Below are 18,828 nucleotides of genomic sequence, written 5' to 3'. Positions count from 1 at the left end.
TTGACTTTTCTGAGCCTGTCAAGTCCTTCTTTTGACCCATTTTGCCAAAGGAAAGGAAGTTGCCTAATAATTATGCACACCTGATATAGGGTGTTGATGTCATTAGACCACACCCCTTCTCATTACAGAGATGCACATCACCTAATATGCTTAATTGGTAGTAGGCTTTCGAGCCTATACAGCTTGGAGTAAGACAACATGCATAAAGAGGATGATGTGGTCAAAATACTCATTTGCCTAATAATTCTGCACTCCCTGTAGATTCACATAAAAGATGGCAAAGGAGGAGGCATCTCCACCACCACTCTGTTTCCATCCAATACTCTGGGAACTATCCTAGCCTCCACATCTTTGGGGGTTAGCCAGGAAAGCAATTTGGCTGTCTTTTCTCCCCGTTCATACACACTCCTGGTGGAGGCCATCCAGCAACTGCGGGCTTCATGCAGGCATAGCGGAGGCAAAAAGGCCCTATCTAATGGCAAGCACATGTGCTCTGTCTGCCAGTCCTGCATAGCCCGCTCCAGGGTTAATATAGAAGTTATGAGTTCTACAATCTTTGTGAGTCTCTCACACTGTTGGCCCTGAATATAAAATCAGGTAAGCCCCCACATGGACACCTTGACCGCCCCCACAGCACCCCTGGGGAGTCCACAAGCTCTTTGTTTGTATTCAGGAATGCCTGAAGTTCATCCGTCAAATAGGAGGAAAAGGATTCCTTGATGAGGAATCAGGCATTGAGACACCATATGGGCCTAGACTCCTTCAAGGGGGCAGTGTAACAGGGGCATGATCAAATATCCCTCCAGGAGCATATGCAAACTAGTTGCGCGGTCCAGGTCTGGCGCTGGTAGGAATAGGTAATCTATACTGGACATTGAGCCAAGCCCTAATGAGCTGTCAGTGTATTCTCGGTGTGTGGGGAGCCATATTCTCCATATGTCATTAAGTCCTAGCCCAGTGGAGCAATCAGACAGGCTCCTCCCTGCCCTCTGCGAGGCCTCGGTGGTCCCCTGCCAGTTGTGGTCCGCCATAATGTCACTGAAATCCCCCTTGATGATTGCTATCCCATGTGGCAAGACCAATATAAGTCCCCTAACGCTTACCAATGTGGAGCAAGCCAATGCAGGAGGAACGTAAACCTAGAACACATCGAAAGGGGCACCCTCAAAGATCACAAGGTACCCACATTCATCCCGAAAGACTCTAGACACCAACAGGGGTAAGGTTTTGTAAACAAGTATCGCCACCCCCTTGGAGCCACAGGAGTACACTGCATGGAACACTCTGTAAGAGCCTTTGCGGGCCAGAAACGGGCACTTAGTACACTGGAGATGGGTCTCTTGAAGCAACAGAACTGCCAGGGAGTGTTGGTGCACAAACTGCATCACCGCTCCCCGTTTAATCTGGTTTAGCAGACCACTGATATTCATGTTATGACAGAGAAGGCATACATGGTAGTAGAGTTGATGGATCAAGCTGGAGGACAGGGCTATATGCCTCTAGTCCTCACTCGCCAGGGAGGCCATCAGGACAGACCTCAACTTGGGGGCCCACATATTACAGTACATATATAGAAGTGACACGTTTTGTTGGAAGTGAGAGCATGCATGCAATGCAGGAAACCAAAAGAACAAACAAAACAAACACCCCCAACTCCCTTTGCCCTATACTTCCCTCCCAGAAGAAGCATCAGTTGCCCGAATCCCTAAACTAAAAACTAGAACCAACTTTGGTTTGGTGTTACAAGGCACAAGTACCAGTGAGCTTGTCCCATCAGAGGAGCATGTAATGCTCATGTATACCACGGGGCTGTCTGTAGCTGCATTCTATCCTATACCACCAGACATGTCCCCCGGGGCTGGTCCTCTTAAGGGACCAACCCGGATGGCTACTGGAGTCTGGGCCCTTGGACCCCCCCACCGGGCTTCATTTCTTCCCCTCTGACTCCATGTCTGCAGGGCCCTGATTCCTCTGTCCAGGCCTCTTACAGCATGTCAGAAGATACCTTATCTTGAATTCCACAGGAACAGAAGCTAGACCCGAAGTCCCTCTACCAGTACCCACACAAACAAATATGAATATTTATCTGCGTAGAGCAACAGCAAGGGGGAAGGGGAAGTGTGGAGGTAAGATAGAGGATGTCTTTGGCTCTCTATTCTGGTTGTCCTTATTTAATCTCTGTTATGAGCTATGTTGCACCTGCATTTAGGAAATAAACACAACATATACATTGCAAATCTTTCTATAACGTTCTCCTGAATATCATATCAAATATATATCAAAAAACGTCTATGCTTTACCCACATTTTACAAGGCACGAGCCCCTCTCTATGTTTATAAGGTTGCAGGATGTTCTTTGTAGATGAAATAGAATATAAGATATAAGACTGCAACGCTGAATATTTAAGTCTATTCCTTGGGTGATAACTGTTCTGTTCGATGACTCTTATTAGAGTTCTATTTCTTTCTTGGTTAGTAGAACTTGTGACTCTTATTTGTAGAATACCTTCTGTGTATGTACATATATACACACACTATTTACATCAAGAACGATGTTCATGCATCTTGTCAATCCAAAAACAAATACACTCTGAATGTCTTTGATATAATAAATAAAAGGCTGTTGAAGGAATGAATTAGTTAAACTAATTGTGTAACTGGGAAACTTAATATTGCCACGGAGATGTGCAGAACTGAGACACTACCTGCAGTTGCAATGGAGAATCTCTATCAAAAATTCTTTTTGAAGGTTAAATTGACATAATTAAGCATATGTTCTCTGTGAAGACACTACAGGATGAACTACACAAGCATCAGACACTATTCCGGTGTCCAAGACTTGAAGACTTTTTTCCTCAGAAAATAAAGTGGGAAATCGAGACGCTACCAGCACCTCTCAAGAAACAGTTCAAGTGTGACATTCCTTCCTGGAGCATGCGCATTAGGAGCTGCAGTCTCCACACACGCCCAGAAACTAGACCGATAATTTTTTTTATCAACCGGGCGATCAGAACACCATGAGCTGATGAAGTGACCTCTTTACTGGTACAGTCAATAATGCTCCACACAATGCTCCGATGTTCTTCTTTTATTTAGAAATATGGCAGTACAGCAAACAGGTCCTCCGCACTCACAAGCATCGAGGCTCAACTGTCAAGACATCGTTCCAACGGGTCATAGTGGCATGTAGAACCTACCTATGTCACCAGACCTCAGTAACATTCTTCCTAAGCACACACAACAGGATTCAGGAAAACACTGAGTGAGATCAAACACTATTTTAAGGCTATTTTAGTTGACGGGGAAAAAACTTCCAACGTGGATATTTCCGTGCTTTCAAAAGTCTGACACTCTTTTTTAGCCTTATACTCGGTCACAGTGATCCTGGCAACTATATTACTGACACTGCGTTTTGATCCAGCCTGCTTTCCCTGACCCTGTCCCAGAGGGATCATTCAATTTCCACCCAGGCAGCTGGTGCATCGTAAGTAGGCGCTGCTCCGTGAGCAAGGTCCAGGCCTCCTCTGGAGTTTCAAAGAAGTGCGATTTTGATTCATGCAGCACTCTTATTAATGCTGGATAGAGAATCATAGAAGAGAGGTTCATGTTGCAGAGTTGCTGGTTCACTATATGGTAAGATTTCTTCTGGGACTGAATGTGGCGGGTATAATCTGGAAAGATCATGATGCGTCTGAATTTGTGCATCCTCCTCCACCGCGTAGGACTGCATCCCTGTCTCTATAATTCAAGAATTTCACTATCATAGGGAGAGGTGGGGGCACCAGGGGCCAGTGATCGATGGACCCTTTAAATGATGAAGCATGAGGATAAGTGGGCCACCTCGAGCCTGGATTGAACCCACCTGTCCCCTCCAGGAACCCAAAAAGCAGAGGTTACTCCTTTGGTGGGCCACCTCTGCGGACAGAACCCTCACCGTATCTTACAGTTTAGAGATTCTGACTTCAGCTTCTGTGACCTAGCCTACAGCTGAGTGCAGATGACGCATCAGAGCCGCAGCAACCCCCACCTCTCTGAACTTGGTCCCTAATGCCGCTTAGAGTCCTGAATGGCGTGGAGGATAATGGAGGTGCCTTCCCCATCCACTGTGCCTGACTGCCGGGCCTCCCCTCCAGTTGCACCACTCGCTCTCCCAATGGGAGTCAGGTACTTGTCCAGTTTAGTTTGGGCAGAAGGGTCCCTGTTGTGGCCCATATTGCTTCAGGGAGAATTGATTGAGGAATCCCAACTAGTGCAGGGGAGTATAAATTGCCATGCTGCACCGCTCCCTGCCCAAAGCCCCCAGAGTCCAACAGAGGAGGAGTTCTGACCTGACTCTTGCCCCAGATAGCGTCAGAGGGGCAGAACGAGCAGTCAGAACCCAGACTGCTTGGGAGTATGAGGGGGAGGGATTACCTCAGCATGAAAGATCAAGTCCAGGACCTAAGCTCCCAACAGCCCTGGCCGAACCTTGGAGTCCCGAAGCCAGAGGCTGCACCCAGGGTCCCAAGGTCTGAAGGAACACAGTCCACATAGCAGTAGGCTAACCTCCAAACACAGCCAGTGTATATATGTCTCTTCCGGGGGCCACCCCCCAGGCACAGCAGGCCACTGGAGCTGCCGTTCTGGGCCCCCAAATTTGGTTCTTCCCGGTCACCACTCTGTCAGCACTGTTACCGGCCTACAAAGTGGACCCCAGGTCCTCTGCTGCACCTCCTCCGTGGCTCCTGTCAAGGCTAGATTCACTCAGCCTCACCCAGCTAGTTGTGGGCCGCCATCTTGCTGGCTGTGCAATCTGCACGTTTGCACTCTGTTGTGTTATAACTTGGGATACAGAACGTTGTAATGGAATGGGTGGATCTTAGAATGTAGGGTGGATTGTGGTAACGGGAGGGCATTCTGACTGGGATGACCGAAGAGAGAAGAAGGTTTCCTTTTGTATCCTGATTAAAGTATCTACTTGGAATTATCTTACTATTGAAGTATTGGACTACTTTACAGTGGCGACGAGAGTTTGGAGATACTTTTACCTGGAATACACTTTGGAAAGTGGACCTATACGCGTTTAAGAAGTTGTTCTGTCTCTCAACGGATTATTACTGCATCAGATTGCGGACAGATCGTGCAGGGTGACTATATACATATTTATTTTTGGATGAATTACTGCACAGGTTATGAGCAATTTATAGCGGTGATTGCCGTGGTTGACTTATAGCAACATTTAAACACGCTGCGCGCTGCCGTTCTTTACCGCGCAGCAGCATTTTTCTAACGGCGGAATAGCACGCTCAGAATAACCGTGCTGCAAAGTTCTCCTCGCGCTGTTGGCAGGATAAACGTGCTCTGGAGTTCTTCTGGCGCTGTTGGAGGACTAAATAAACATGCGTTGAAACTATAAAAGACGAGTGCGGCTTACCATATTCGCTTCTGTTGCTAGTTTAAGTCATAGGCTTAATCTAGATGAGTGCTTCATGTGAAGGGTCTTCAAGTTTCCTGTTTTCAATTAGAATGGAAAAAGGACTGAACTAAGGAAATAAAAAAAAAGCGAAGAAAGACTCACATCTAGACATAATAGGTGGATTGGAGTCCAACTTGTGTTGGAATTTAAAAAAAAATATATATATATAATAAAACTCTCCAGCATTACGTTATATTAAAATGCAATTTGAACCACCGGCTAAATTTTTGCAAACAAAAGGTGATCCACCTATGTCTTGGTCCAGATGGAAGGAAGAATTTTTGACCTATATGAAAGCGATGGATGATGAAAACATGTCCCAGGAAAGAAAAAAAAATATTTTACTACATTGTTTAGGCTCGGAAGGACAAATGGTATTTAGAACTTTACCACCTGTTACTATCCTAGAACAAGGGGATGGGGAATTGGATGTTTTTAAAGAAGCATTAATGAGATTGGAAAATAGATTCAGGCCTACACCAAGCATTGCATTAAATAGGTTCAAGTTTTACACTAGAATACAGCATCCTGAAGAAACTTTTGATGATTTTTGACGGCACTGCGTGGTTTATCTGTACATTGTAATTTTGGAGCCATGACTGATGAAATGATCAGAGATCAAATCATTGTGCATGTAAAAAGCAGGAAAATTCAGGAACATTTGTGGGTTATGGGGGATCCTAAGTTACAAGATGTCATTGCAACTGCTAAAGCCTTGGAGCAGTCAGATAAATGGATAAAAACAAAACAAGAGTCAGACAAGGCTAGTAATACGGAATTGGATGTGGTGGGTGCTGTGAGAGGGAACACTAATAGTAATTTAAATGCCAGTAACAATGTGGTAGGAAAAAAAGAAAGGTATGACAAGTCGGATAAATATGCTTGTTTTCGGTGTGGTAGTTTAAGTCATTTAGCATCATCATCTCAGTGTCCTGCTATTGGCAAGGAGTGTAAGAAATGTGGTAGAGTGGGGCATTTTGCTAGGGTATGCAGAGATTTAAAAAAAGTTATTAACATGTCGAGAGGAAAAATGGCGTGTGTGAATATTAGAAAATGTGAGGTGGATGGAGGTGATGTACAAAGTGGCACGGTGTTGTCACTGAAGAGTGGTGAAGGCGATGGGTCAAAAAGACCTATGTGTAAAGTGCTAGTGGAAGGAAAAAAGTTGGTACTTATGGCAGATTCAGGATCGCCGTGGACGATTATTGTTCAGGATTATTTTGAACGAATGTTTGAAGGAATTTGGGACATGACTGATTTAAATGAATCTGACATTGTGGCTGAGAGTTTTGAAGGTACAACTATTGATGTGATGGGGTTTGTTGAGACGGAAATTGTATTTAAAGAAAGGAGAGCTAACATTAAGTTGTATGTGGCGGCAAAAGGTGTGAATGTTTTAGGTTGGAAGGATCAGGGAAAATTTAACATCATTTTGAACCCTAGGAGTAAGGAACCGGTCTTGGCAGTAGGAAGCGGGGAGAACAAGGAATGGATTATTGACAAGTTTCCACAAGTATTCGCCAAAGAGTTAGGTAAATTAGAGAATTACAGCCACAAGATAAAGGTTAAGAATAATGCTAAACCTGTTGTACAAAAACTCCGGAATGTGCCCATAAGTGTAAGAGAAGAGTTAAAACACATATTATCAGAGATGATAGATAACAATGTTATAGAAGAAATTGAATCCTCTGAATGGGTATCTCCAATTGTGTTGAACCGTAAACCTGACAAATCTTTGAGGTTATGTGTGGATTTGAGGGCTGTCAATGCGAATATTATTGTGAATTGTCACCCACTGCCTAAAATCAACGAGGTGATTAGCCTGCTGGAAGGAGCGAACATTTTCACCACTTTGGATTTAAGATCAGCATATCATCAGATAGAGTTGACTGAGGACTCTAGACATCTTACAGCATTTATCACCCCACAGGGTTTGTTCCAATTCAAGAGGATGCCATTTGGCTTAGCCTCTGCAGCATCAGTTTTTCAGAGAGCAATGTTTCATTTGTTCAAAGACATGGATAAATATGTAAAGTGTTTTCAAGATGACATATTAATATTTTCCAGAAATGAAAAAGATCACAAGGAACATGTGGTAAATGTTTGTAATGTTTTGAGGAAAAATGGGCTGACTCTAAAGGTAAAAAAGTGTACGTTTTTTGCCAAATCTGTGGAATATTTGGGTCATACCATATCGGGTGATGGTGTAGTTCCAAAACAGTCTTTGGTGGATGCTATTGTGAAAGCTCCTGCTCCTGATAATAGGGAGAAACTACTATCTTTTACTGGATTATGTGAGTACTATAGTAAATTTATTGAAAATTTCGCCACAAAAATTGAACCTTTGAGGGAACTTACAAGGAAAGGTATCCAGTACAAGTGGTCGGAAAAGCAAAATGAAGCTTTTGAGAGAATTAAAAGGGAAATTGTGGGAGCTCCCACTTTGAGACCTTTCAGTGTGGGTGCACAATGTGTGGTGACGGTGGATGCGAGCATGTATGGAATTGGAGGTGTGTTATCTCAAAGATGTGGTAAGGACAGGTGGAATGTCTAGTTTGCTTCACGTACGTTAAATGATGCGGAGAGAAAATACGCCGTGATTGAGAAGGAGTTGTTGGCGTGCACCTGGGCTGTTGAACATTTTAGAGATTATATCTGGGGTACAAATTTTATTCTTCAAACTGATCATAAACCCTTAGTGGGAATTCTTTCTCCAGGTGGGGGTTGGAATGCCACGGCTCGTATTGCTAGACTTGTGTCAAAATTGCAAGAGTATTGTTTCAAAGTGGAATATGTACCGGGGAAGAGTAATGCGGTGGCAGATTGTTTGTCTAGACTTCCACAGATTGAGGCAAAAGAAGATAATGCATTTCATGAGTTGTTGGAGAATGAAGTAATTTCCACTGTGTCAGGATACATGACTGAAGAGTTTGGGAGCATCAAAGAAGAAGTTTGGAAGGATTGTGAGAAAAATGATGATGTATTACAGGAGGTAAAGGGGTATGTGAGAGATGGTTGGCCAGTTAAAAGTAAGGTTGCAGCAGAATTAGAACCGTTTGCTAAGGTTAGAGATGAACTGGAAGTGGAAAATGAGATGCTATTCAAGAAAGGGAAGTGCATTCCTCCCAGAGGCTTGTTGCAGACCATTTTGACTATAGCTCATGAGGGGCACCCGGGCATGTCATCCATGAAACGCTTAGTACGCACGTGTTTCTGGTGGCCGGGATTAGATAAAATGGTGTATAGAGTTGTCAGAGAATGTGATGTTTGTGTGAACGCTGAAAATTTTTTAAGAACGTGCCTGCACCTCTGGTTCCCGTATCCTGGCCGACTTCTCCTTGGCAGAAATTGGGATTTGACATTTCCGGTCCGTTTCATTCTCTGCCATCTGATGCACGTTATGCTTTAGTGCTCATTGATTACTTTTCAAAATGGGCAGAGGTAAAAATGGTTCCATGTGTATCAGCGGGGTGATCATAGAATTTTTCAAGGAGATTTTTGCTAGGGAAGGTTATCCAGAAGTCTTGATTTCTGATAATGGGGTTCAATTGATTGCTGATAACACACAAAGGTTTTTTAGGTACAGCAACATTAAACATGTTACTACTCCATTGTATGAACCACAAGGCAACGGACAGGTGGAGAGATTTAACCGTGTTCTTAAAGACAGCATTGTATGGGCACGTGGTTTTGGAGGTCTGTGGAAGGACAAGTTAAGAGAAAAATTGTGGCATTACCGGATTACTCCACAGTCCACCACAGGAGTAAGTCCTTTTAGATTGTTGAGGGGAAGACATCCGGTGTCGAAGTTATGTCCTTGGTGGTTCAAGAGGAAGCAGGGCAAAGAATGGGAAAAGGTGTCTTTGGAAGAAGTCAGGGAAAGGGTCAAAGGAAAACAGATGAAGATTAAGGACATTTATGACAGGAAGTGGAATGTAAAGGTACCCAACTTTGTAGTTGGAGATTGGGTTAAAATACGTAAGCCTGGTTTTGCAAGAAAGACTGAGAGTAAGTTTGGAAAGGCTCTCAAAGTGGTCAAGGTGTTAAGGAATAGTGTGGTTACGCAGGATGGCAAAGTGAGGAATGTGAGAAGAGTGGCGAAGTGTTGTGGTAATCGTGATGACTTTAATGAGGGGGAGTGTTTGGATCACCTGATAGGAGGGTGGAGTGGTTTTGATAAGGAAATTGCACGACCTGTTGAGAGTGGGGAAAATGGAAGTGGTTATGAGTTGTTGGTTCCTGCAGAAGCCTCAGAGGAAACCCCTGAGGAGGTAGGGGTGGCTGGAAATCAAAAGAATTATAGTGGCAATGTCATGAATAGTGATTCTGTTGCTTTAAGGGTGAAATTTAATGCGAGGAAACGTTGTCCACCGTTCAACCTTAGAGATTTTGTTTAATTGAAGATTTAGTGTTAATGTTGTATAATATTGTTTTGTATTTCTATTTTATTTATTTGTTTTGATAATCACATTTTGTGATTTAGTGAAAAATTGTGATCATACAATTTATTTATCTTTCCCATTTTGTTATTTGTTGATTTAGGAAGGGAAATGTGTTATAACTTGGGATACAGAACGTTGTTATGGAATGGGTAGATCTTAGAATGTAGGGTGGATTGTGGTAACGGGAGGGCATTCTGACTGGGATGACCGAAGAGAGAAGAAGGTTTCCTTTTGTATCCTGATTAAAGTATCTACTTGGAATTATCTTACTATTGAAGTATTGGACTACTTTACATGTTGCCAAAACTCATGCGGGCCCATTTACAGCACCTCGCTCTGCCATCGTCCCCTGGGGATGCACAGGGTCCCAAAATGTCACAGGGCGCAAGTCAGCGCACGCCAGAACTGCCAGGAGTGCTCCTCAGGTTGAGTTCAGGCAGGCACTCAGCCAAGACAAACTAGGGCATCAATGACAATTTCCTAAATGCACATCCCTCCAGTTATAAAAAGTATAGTGTTTACATGTGGTGCTACTAACACTAATTACACATATGTTGCTAATGTGTGTATACTGGAACCTGTATCAGGACCAGTATAATTGCTACACAAAATCAAGCGAGGCACACATATGTATTACAAAAATTACACAAAAGTTTTTTTTTGTTTTTTTTGTAAAGTTGTAGTAAGATACAATTCAAAGGTCTTCACAAAACAATACATCACTCAATTGTATGATATGAAATTAATTTGACCAATCTTATTCAACATAACCTCCTATTTATTCAAATGTATATATTTTGATCAATGATTCAGAGTATAGGTCAGAAACTGAAGGTAGGAAAAGATCTGTAAAACAATGTACTCTCGAAGGAGAGGGTACAAAGAATATTTTTGTCCCAGATTTACATAATTCGTTGTCACATTATCAATCCGCCCGTATTGGTAAAGTGTTAGAATCTCAGTCTAATAATTGGCAAGGTATCCAGTCGTCCAAACGTTTAGAAAAGAATAGCCAACATCCGTGATTTACATGTCTGGACAGACACAATTGCTAAAGACTAACGTATTTTATACATATATATACACATATTTTATGCATGTAGCAATCACGCACCATTCTAATATAGCTTTCAATATTAATTAACAATGACTTTCATGTAAATATTAATATTATTTATTACTAGCCCTGAAGAAGTCCTCTATTGGGACGAAACACGTGTTGGCTATTCTTTCTAAACGTTTGGACGACTGGATACCTTTCCAATTATTGGACTGAGATTCTAACACCTTACCAATACGGGCGGATTGATAATGCGACAACGAATTATGTAAATCTGGGACTAAAAATGTCCTTACCCCCTCTCTTTTGAGAGTACATTGTTTTCTGGACCATTTCCTACTCTCAGGTTTTGACCTATACTCTGAACCAATATCAAAATATATATATTTGAATAAATAGGAGGTTATGTGGAATAAGATTGGTCAAATGAATTTCATATCATACAATTGAGTGATGTATTGTTTTGTGAAGACCTTTGAATTGTATCTTACAACAACTTTACAAAAAACCTTTTGTGTAATTTTTGTAATACGTTTACATATGTGTGCCTCAATTGATTTTGTGGTCGCTCAGCCAAGCACACCCGTCATCATGACCGTCCAGGCCACGCCACCCAAAAATATTTGTGTATGTTTCTTGTGTATATCGATGCAGATCTTATATGAAATTGAAGAATAAAATGATAGTTAAAAAAACGAATTTAATAAAATGACGCTAAAAAAAAACTATGCTTCACTTAATTGTGAAAGAGCTTTCAAGTGGCTGAACATGGACGCGTGTGGTGCTACTGAAAACAAATGGAAGCAATGAATGAAGCCGTGGGCCTGCAGATGCTGGGACCGGGGCCAGGAGCTCTTAGCGAAGCCTTCCTTTGTTGACTGCGGAGAAGCCCATGTGCTTCTGCCTTCTTCCCCTTCTGAATGAACCAGTGTGACTAGGATGCCTGAAAGTCCCAAGACGTGCAAGCGTGCTTAATACTGCTTCGCTTGCAAAGCATTGATACAGCACAACAGAAGCTGAAGTGGGCATGGGAACAGGAGAAATACAGTCCCAACCTTTAATATGATCAAACAGTTCCCATACTTTTATTTGGAAAAAAAACAACCATTCCTGAACGGTTGTGTTACAGTGGGGTGAAAGGGGAGAAGAAGGGTGTCTTTAATGTGAAGTGAAAGACGAGAGAGGAAGCTGAAGAAGAAACACGCCTTCTCTCCAGGGTGCTTGCTGCCTGGATGAAATGCAGTGCTTAATTTGTGCTTGCTGTTTCCGGTGCGGAGCACCGCCACTTATTTTTGAGGGCCGGCGCATATTCTTCTGCCTCAAGCATTTGCTGCGAGCAAAAGAAACATATGGAAAGACGGAAGAAGAGAAAACGAAAAAGCGTCTCAATGGGAGAAAGCAGAAAGGTGCAAGAGTGAGCTGAAGGGGCAGGGAGTGGCTTTAAATGGATTAAAGCGGCCCGAGATGGCTTCAGTGTTATGCTGCCTCAGTATTCCGTCTTCCCACATTTAATTGCAGCAGCCGCGTGATTAAGAGGAGGGCTTTGAGCGCCGGCACATTTATATTTACAAATTAAGCACTGATGAAATGTAAATGGATCCAATTGGTTAATCAGCAAATTTAAATTCTGCTTGGAAGTCAGTAAAGGCTTTAAATGATAGAAGTTGTCTTTTTAATGGAAAAGTACCAAATATTTACGCTGGGTACAGTCAATGTCATCCTAGAAATATAACGTTTGAAAGCACCCCAAACCTTTAAACGATCAATTTGCACATTTATGGCAGCCTATTTATTCTATGTGTAATATATTTTTCAAACTAATGATACATTCATCGTCATTTCTGTCAAAGACTTGGACCTTTTAGCACTACAGATACATGTCATTATGTCCCCGTTGCACCAGTTAGAATTCAAATCAGTGACAGTCTGGTTAAATCCACAGACATCTGACTTGAACAAATTAAGCAACCGAGCTTTCCTATTAGAAAATGTGCTTTCTACAGATACATTTAAGTTGCATTTATTTTTTATTTACTGTGTGTGCGTTATATTTTAAACGCAGTTACTTGTAGGTGAATTGCCAACAAATTAGAGAATATTTGGTCCTTTTGCCCACCCTTCTGTCCGTGTCCCATTGTACCTACCCACTGTACCTAGGAACGCAGTTTCCATACTTTTGTTCTGCACTTCGTCTCCATAAGCACCATATACAGTAAGAGCAGCTGCCATCCTCGGTATGTTACTTTCTGTTGAATCTCTTGCACTGAGCTAGCTGCTAGTGGAGAAAAAGAACAGGTACGCCACCAACGAACAGCGGCATCCCAGTGAGAATGTATAGATTTGAGTGCCAACTGAAGCGTGCACCACACTGAAGGAGCCAAACCTGAGAAGCAATGGCCATCCACTCGAAATGCCGTTATCAGTACATAATAAGTTCCGAGATCGTGAACGAATATTACCGACATCATTGCACTGTACCAAACTGTTATTTCATCACCGCGTGCAGCCTATGTAGGAAGTGGTTTGTTACATAGATAGCCCCTGAGAAGAGAACAGTATGTTTTTGGGATGCATTTTGCCACACAGTGCTGTTCTCGCTACCAGCAAATAGAAATAAACTTGCCAGGGTGAGCAACAGGGACGGGGTGGAAAAGAAAATAGACATAGGCTCCAAAATAAAAGTGGCCCCAATTAGGGAAGCAGATAGCTAAAACAGTGACCCACATTTGCAAATCAGGACAGTTCTGGATTTGTAAAGACACACTGCATAGGTGTTTTCACAAGGTATGTGAGAGTGGATACATTTGTGCTTGCTGCAGGCAATGTTTGTAGTAATTTCAAAGACATTAACAGTAACACCGGCCCACCAGATCATAAAAAAATATCCCATAAACAGCCAAAAAAAAAACAGATGCCCGTCGGGCCAGCCCCAGTGACATTGCTGGATTATTCCACAGACAGGGCAACTAGAATTATGTCTGAGGACCAAGTTATCCTGCAAGGTTGACTAAATCATGCAGGAAGAAAAAGTTAATAATGCAACTTAATAAGGTACATTTTGAAGCAGTATTACTTCACTGTTTTTTCACTGTTACACACACTAACATCGCGAGGTCAAATGTTTCACTTTATCAACACCAGTTTAACACCTAAATAAAGCAATCGACAACTGAAAGGGGGCCTGCCTCTGCGCGGCAGAAGGCCTACCAATCCACAAGACACATGCAATAGCGTTGGTTTAATAACGTTTGATCCGTTTGTGCTAGAAATATTTTTTATTATAATCTGTACATTATGCAGAAGATGATAGATTATGTGACAAATCAATAATTAATGGGGAAACAGAGAATCCCATAATTCCAGTGGCCCTGCCTACCAGTCCAACCCTGGTGTGCAAGGAGTACATCTTGACACAATGTTATTTCTTCTGAGATTTCTAGGACAGTGACGACCAAAGGAAGATGAGAGAAAACACTCACTTTAAAGATCCCAGAGGCCTCTTGCAAATTATAAAATGGATGGATGTGGAGAAAATAAAGATGGAGATACATAGAAAAGATTTAGAGGAGGGTTCTGGGGCTGAGGAAATGGTGGGGACTATGAGATGTTACGATCAACAGATGGTGAGAATGAGTAAAAAAAGGTGAAGAGAACAAAATACAGGAGGAGGTAAGGAAGAGATGAGGAGGACAGGGTAAGGAGGAGATAAGGAGAGGCTATAAAGCATGAGAAAGGGAGAATGAATAGAAAGGACGCAAACAGAGCCATTGGAGTTACTCTACCCCACAGGCGTTCCTGTGGTAACAGAATGAAGACACAAACCACACCATGCACAGGATGGATGGATGAGATCCTCCCTACAGACCCCTCTAGGAACTAAGAGGTGCCTGTGACAAGGACTGACCATGGGAGCTTTCAGTGTCAGGCTTAAATCTTGGCAATGATACACATGTAGGCATGGGGAAAGCACACATTAGCACCACTGCAGTCTTTTCCTCACCTTGGAGCTCCTTGGAGACATCAGGGCTGGTCTTGGCCATGGCTGCTCCCGCTGGCTGCAACAGATCTACACCTTAATACTACAGCACTCTCATCTTTCAGACAGGCCTCAGCTGAATCTGACCTGCTTCCAGAGGGCTAGATGACGCCAACCGTGCCAGTCCCACTATCAGCCGCGTGGGTAGAGAAGTACCAGTGCCATGAGTATCCAAGGTAGAGGTACTGGCACACCCCTTCAGTGTCAGTAACACAAACAGGATTCTCCCAGTTGAAGCAGAGTTGTCATGCGCTCATAAATATCCAAGCAGTAATATAATCAGTGCGAATTATTGTACCAGTACTTCACGTAGCATCAAACCAGAGTTCCAGCCATACTTATAATACTGTTAGAAGTATTTGACCAAAGGAAATAGTAGTCTTGAATTTTTGTATTAATCTTCTCAGGATTAACAGAGCCACAGAAGCATCAGTCTCGGAAATATTACATCTGTAACTAAATGAATAGCAGATCTGCAAAGGTATCAGGTCTGCTGGATAAGGACGCAGGAAAGCATTTGAGTGGTAAAGCTGTACTTTTATCCCTGCTCGGATTAAAATAGCAGTTCTGGAGACTTAGTCAGAAATCCCAACTCTCACACTCACATCATTAGAATATCCCAGGGACCATTTAGGATTCCGCCACCGATAACAGAGGTATTGAATGATTGGCACCCCAGCCGGATGCCACAAGCAGAATCGAAGCTGCAGATATATCGGCGTGTCCAAAAATGTCTTTACTTGTACAGTATTTCACATCAGTGAGGCTGCCGCAATGTCAGAACACAGTGGGCGGCAAGCAACGTGAGAGCAGTGCCACAGCAGTACCTCAGAGCATCAAAGCAGCAGTGGAGCAGGCCTACGGGGGTGTCCCGCAGGGTTAACACCGGCAGTGGAGCCGGGCTGCAGTGGCTGGGTTTACACCAGTGGTGAAGCGTGGCTGCGGTATTATCAATGCCCTGCTGTGATCACCTAGCAGTAAAGGAAGAGCGCAGCATTATCTGTGCCTCATTAGAATTACATCGGCAGTGAGACACGTCTGCAGCAGTGTCGGTGCCCCTGCACGATTGCAGCAGAAGCGGTAACGCAGGGCTGCAGCAGCAGAGGTTGCCTCGGTAGGATTAGACAGGGAACCCAGGATCCGACTGCATGATGGCCGTCATAAATACGGCTTCTCGCCACATCCTGACCTTGCTTCCAAATCCACTATCGATGCCGACCACGGGTTTCTTTCATAGCCTGGTCGCGTTCATCTCTCCTATGCCCTTTCATACGCAGACAATCCTCACCACCTGCCGCTGCTCGTTTCTCCTCGCTGCTGATGCTCTCCCAGGCGCCACCCCTCACAGTCTGGTCCTTACCACTCCTTGGAGCCAGTCGTCTCCTCCTCACACGGGGCCCGGTTTATCTATCCTTATAGCTTCCCCTCCTCTCGGTTCGCAGCCTGCTCTCGCTCACCAGAGGACTCCGTCTAGCTGAAGGTGTCTTGTCTATCATCTGCCTGCCTGTTGCAGCGCCTCGTAGCCCCTCCCTTTCCTCTCTCGGCTTCTCACTTTCCTCTATTTCAGCTCCACGGCGTGCACGCGGTGCTGCCTCACTGCACACACCCAGTCTTTCATGCCATCCGCCTAGATCTTAGCCCCTTTCCTTGCTGACCCGCATTTTTCACAGACACTTCCTTCTCCGGTACCTTGTATCTCTCATTTGCTCTGGTCTCAGTTACGCGGCTCTCTCTTCCTGACCGCTTCGGCCTCGACCTTCCGACCTCCCCGGACTGCCATTATCACACTGATTCTCTCATCAGTGTCTTTCTTTCTCTCTTGCAGGGCTCCTCCTCCCCCACTTTTGTGACCCGTCTTTAGCTCTGTCTCGCCTTCACTTACTGGATGTCTCTTCATGGCTGCTTCAGTCTCTTACTGCCAGCCTCGCTCCTTAATCGGCGACCAAGTTCAACGCTGTCGCTCCCTTTCATTCCGTTGCCTGTCTCTTGCCTCTACCTCCCCTGTCGGTCCTCTCTCTACCCATGGGCTCCCTTTCGGACCGGTTTCTGTTACCTAAACAATTCAGTTGAAATAAACCAACACTAAAATTCCCATAACTCATTAAGATGTTGAAGGAGAATACAGCACTGGAAAAATTGAGTCGCTGATAACGTGGAGCCATCTGATGACCTCACGCCAGACTGCCTCTCTAATACACATTGAGCTGTCTCTATCTTTAATGGCCTTCAGGAAACCATGGTCCCTAAATGTATGCCCTAGGCGACCTTGTACCGCTTCACAGGAAACTTGACGGGGTAACAAGGAACCCTGTCAGTTTGACTCTCCCCCTTCTTGTTCATTTTCTTTGCCTCAGGGCTGCCATGAGTAAAACGTGCCGGCACCTTTTATTCCAGGCTGTCCCTCCATTGTAAACAGTCCATTTTTTATGAACGGCAATAACACCCTACGATCCATTTATAGCCTAAGTCGCACCTGTCGTGCCCTAGGCCGCAATGTTCCCGTTAGTGAAGTTCTCCTCGTCGGGATTTCTCCCACCACACTCCAGGTATCAGCCGCTACGAGTCGGAGTCTCTACTCGCGCTCTTCTGAGGTAATAAATGCCTCCTGGTCAGACAGTTTCTCTCCTTGCTGCAGCCTGGTATCTCCCGCTTTAATTTGGACATTACATACCACAATCGTCAGTAGTTGTAGGCCTAGGTCCGCTGTTATTAAAAGGTTTCACAAGTGAGCATGGCCAGTTGACAAGCATCGCCACGCTCTCCTAATCACTTAAACACACGCACGGAGCGTCATTTGCGTACCTCCATGACCAACCACTGCCTCAGCTTTTTGTTCCTTTCTTTTACAAGAAGACTGAGGCCCTCATTATGACATTGGTGGTAGGTGGTGATATGGTGGTAAGTACTGCCAACAGGCTGGCGGTACATTCCACCATATTATGACAGTTGTGGTTTGGCTGAAGCCAAACCGCCAATGTACCACACAGACCGCCACGTTGGGAACAGCCGTCGGGCTGGAGATATCAATCTCCAGCCCGGTGACTGTCGCTGTACCGTCTGCGAGATAATGACCCCCGCATACCGCCATGGTTTTCGTGGCTTCCTTACCGCCACGAAAACCATGGCGGTAGGCACTATCAGTGACAGGGAATCCCTTCCCTGTCACTGATAGAGGTCTTCCTCAACCCCACCCCCTCTCCAGATTCCCCCCACCCCCACTTTCCTCTCCAACCCCCCCACATTCACGCTCCTCTTTCACACACACGCATACACACACCCATTCCCACATGCATCCAAGCTTGCATACATCCATTCACACACACATCCTCACACACTTCCATACATACACACAGACACGCATTCACAGAACACAACATACACGCTCTCACACCTCCATACATGCACACACATTCAACACGAAACACATACCTGCATACACGCACGCACAAACATTCACACACACCCCCACACATACAACACCCCCACCCTCCTCCCCTGTCAGAGCACCCACTTACCTGTGTTCAGGTGTTCCTCCAGCAGGAGACGGGACGGGGCACTGCTGCCACCATCAGCGTCCGCCAGCAGACCATTGCCAGGCCATACTATGGGTCATAATACAGCTGGCGGTGGTCTACTGGCGTGGTGCTGCTGGTGGTAACAGCGCCACCTTACTGCCATCCGCCGGCATGGCCACAGCCGGATTTCCGCCATTCTTCTGGCGGAAATCCAGCTGTGGTCATGATACGACGGATAGCTGGTAGCCGCGGCGACAGTCTTTTGGCGCCCGTCGCCACTGAGGTAGGCAGTTTTTTCCGCCAATATCATAATGAGGGTC

The 18,828-nt window shown here is 44.5% G+C and overlaps 1 protein-coding gene across 1 annotated transcript in view; it reads right to left on the bottom strand.

Moving 5' to 3' along the window:
- CARMIL3 (capping protein regulator and myosin 1 linker 3) overlaps positions 1-16,520 on the bottom strand; it is a 1,220,401-nt gene extending 1,203,881 nt beyond the window's left edge. The window contains exon 1 of the mRNA XM_069238205.1: positions 14,958-16,520. Within this exon, the coding sequence (XP_069094306.1) occupies positions 14,958-14,997 (40 nt within the window). The 5' untranslated portion in view covers positions 14,998-16,520. The remainder of the gene's footprint in view (positions 1-14,957) is intronic.
- Between the last annotated feature and the right edge of the window lie 2,308 nt (positions 16,521-18,828).

This window comes from Pleurodeles waltl, chromosome 6 (genome assembly GCF_031143425.1).
Source record: "Pleurodeles waltl isolate 20211129_DDA chromosome 6, aPleWal1.hap1.20221129, whole genome shotgun sequence".
NCBI lineage: Eukaryota > Metazoa > Chordata > Amphibia > Caudata > Salamandridae > Pleurodeles > Pleurodeles waltl.
Note: the sequence above shows the minus strand (reverse complement) of the source record. Positions and strands in the feature narration are given on the sequence as shown.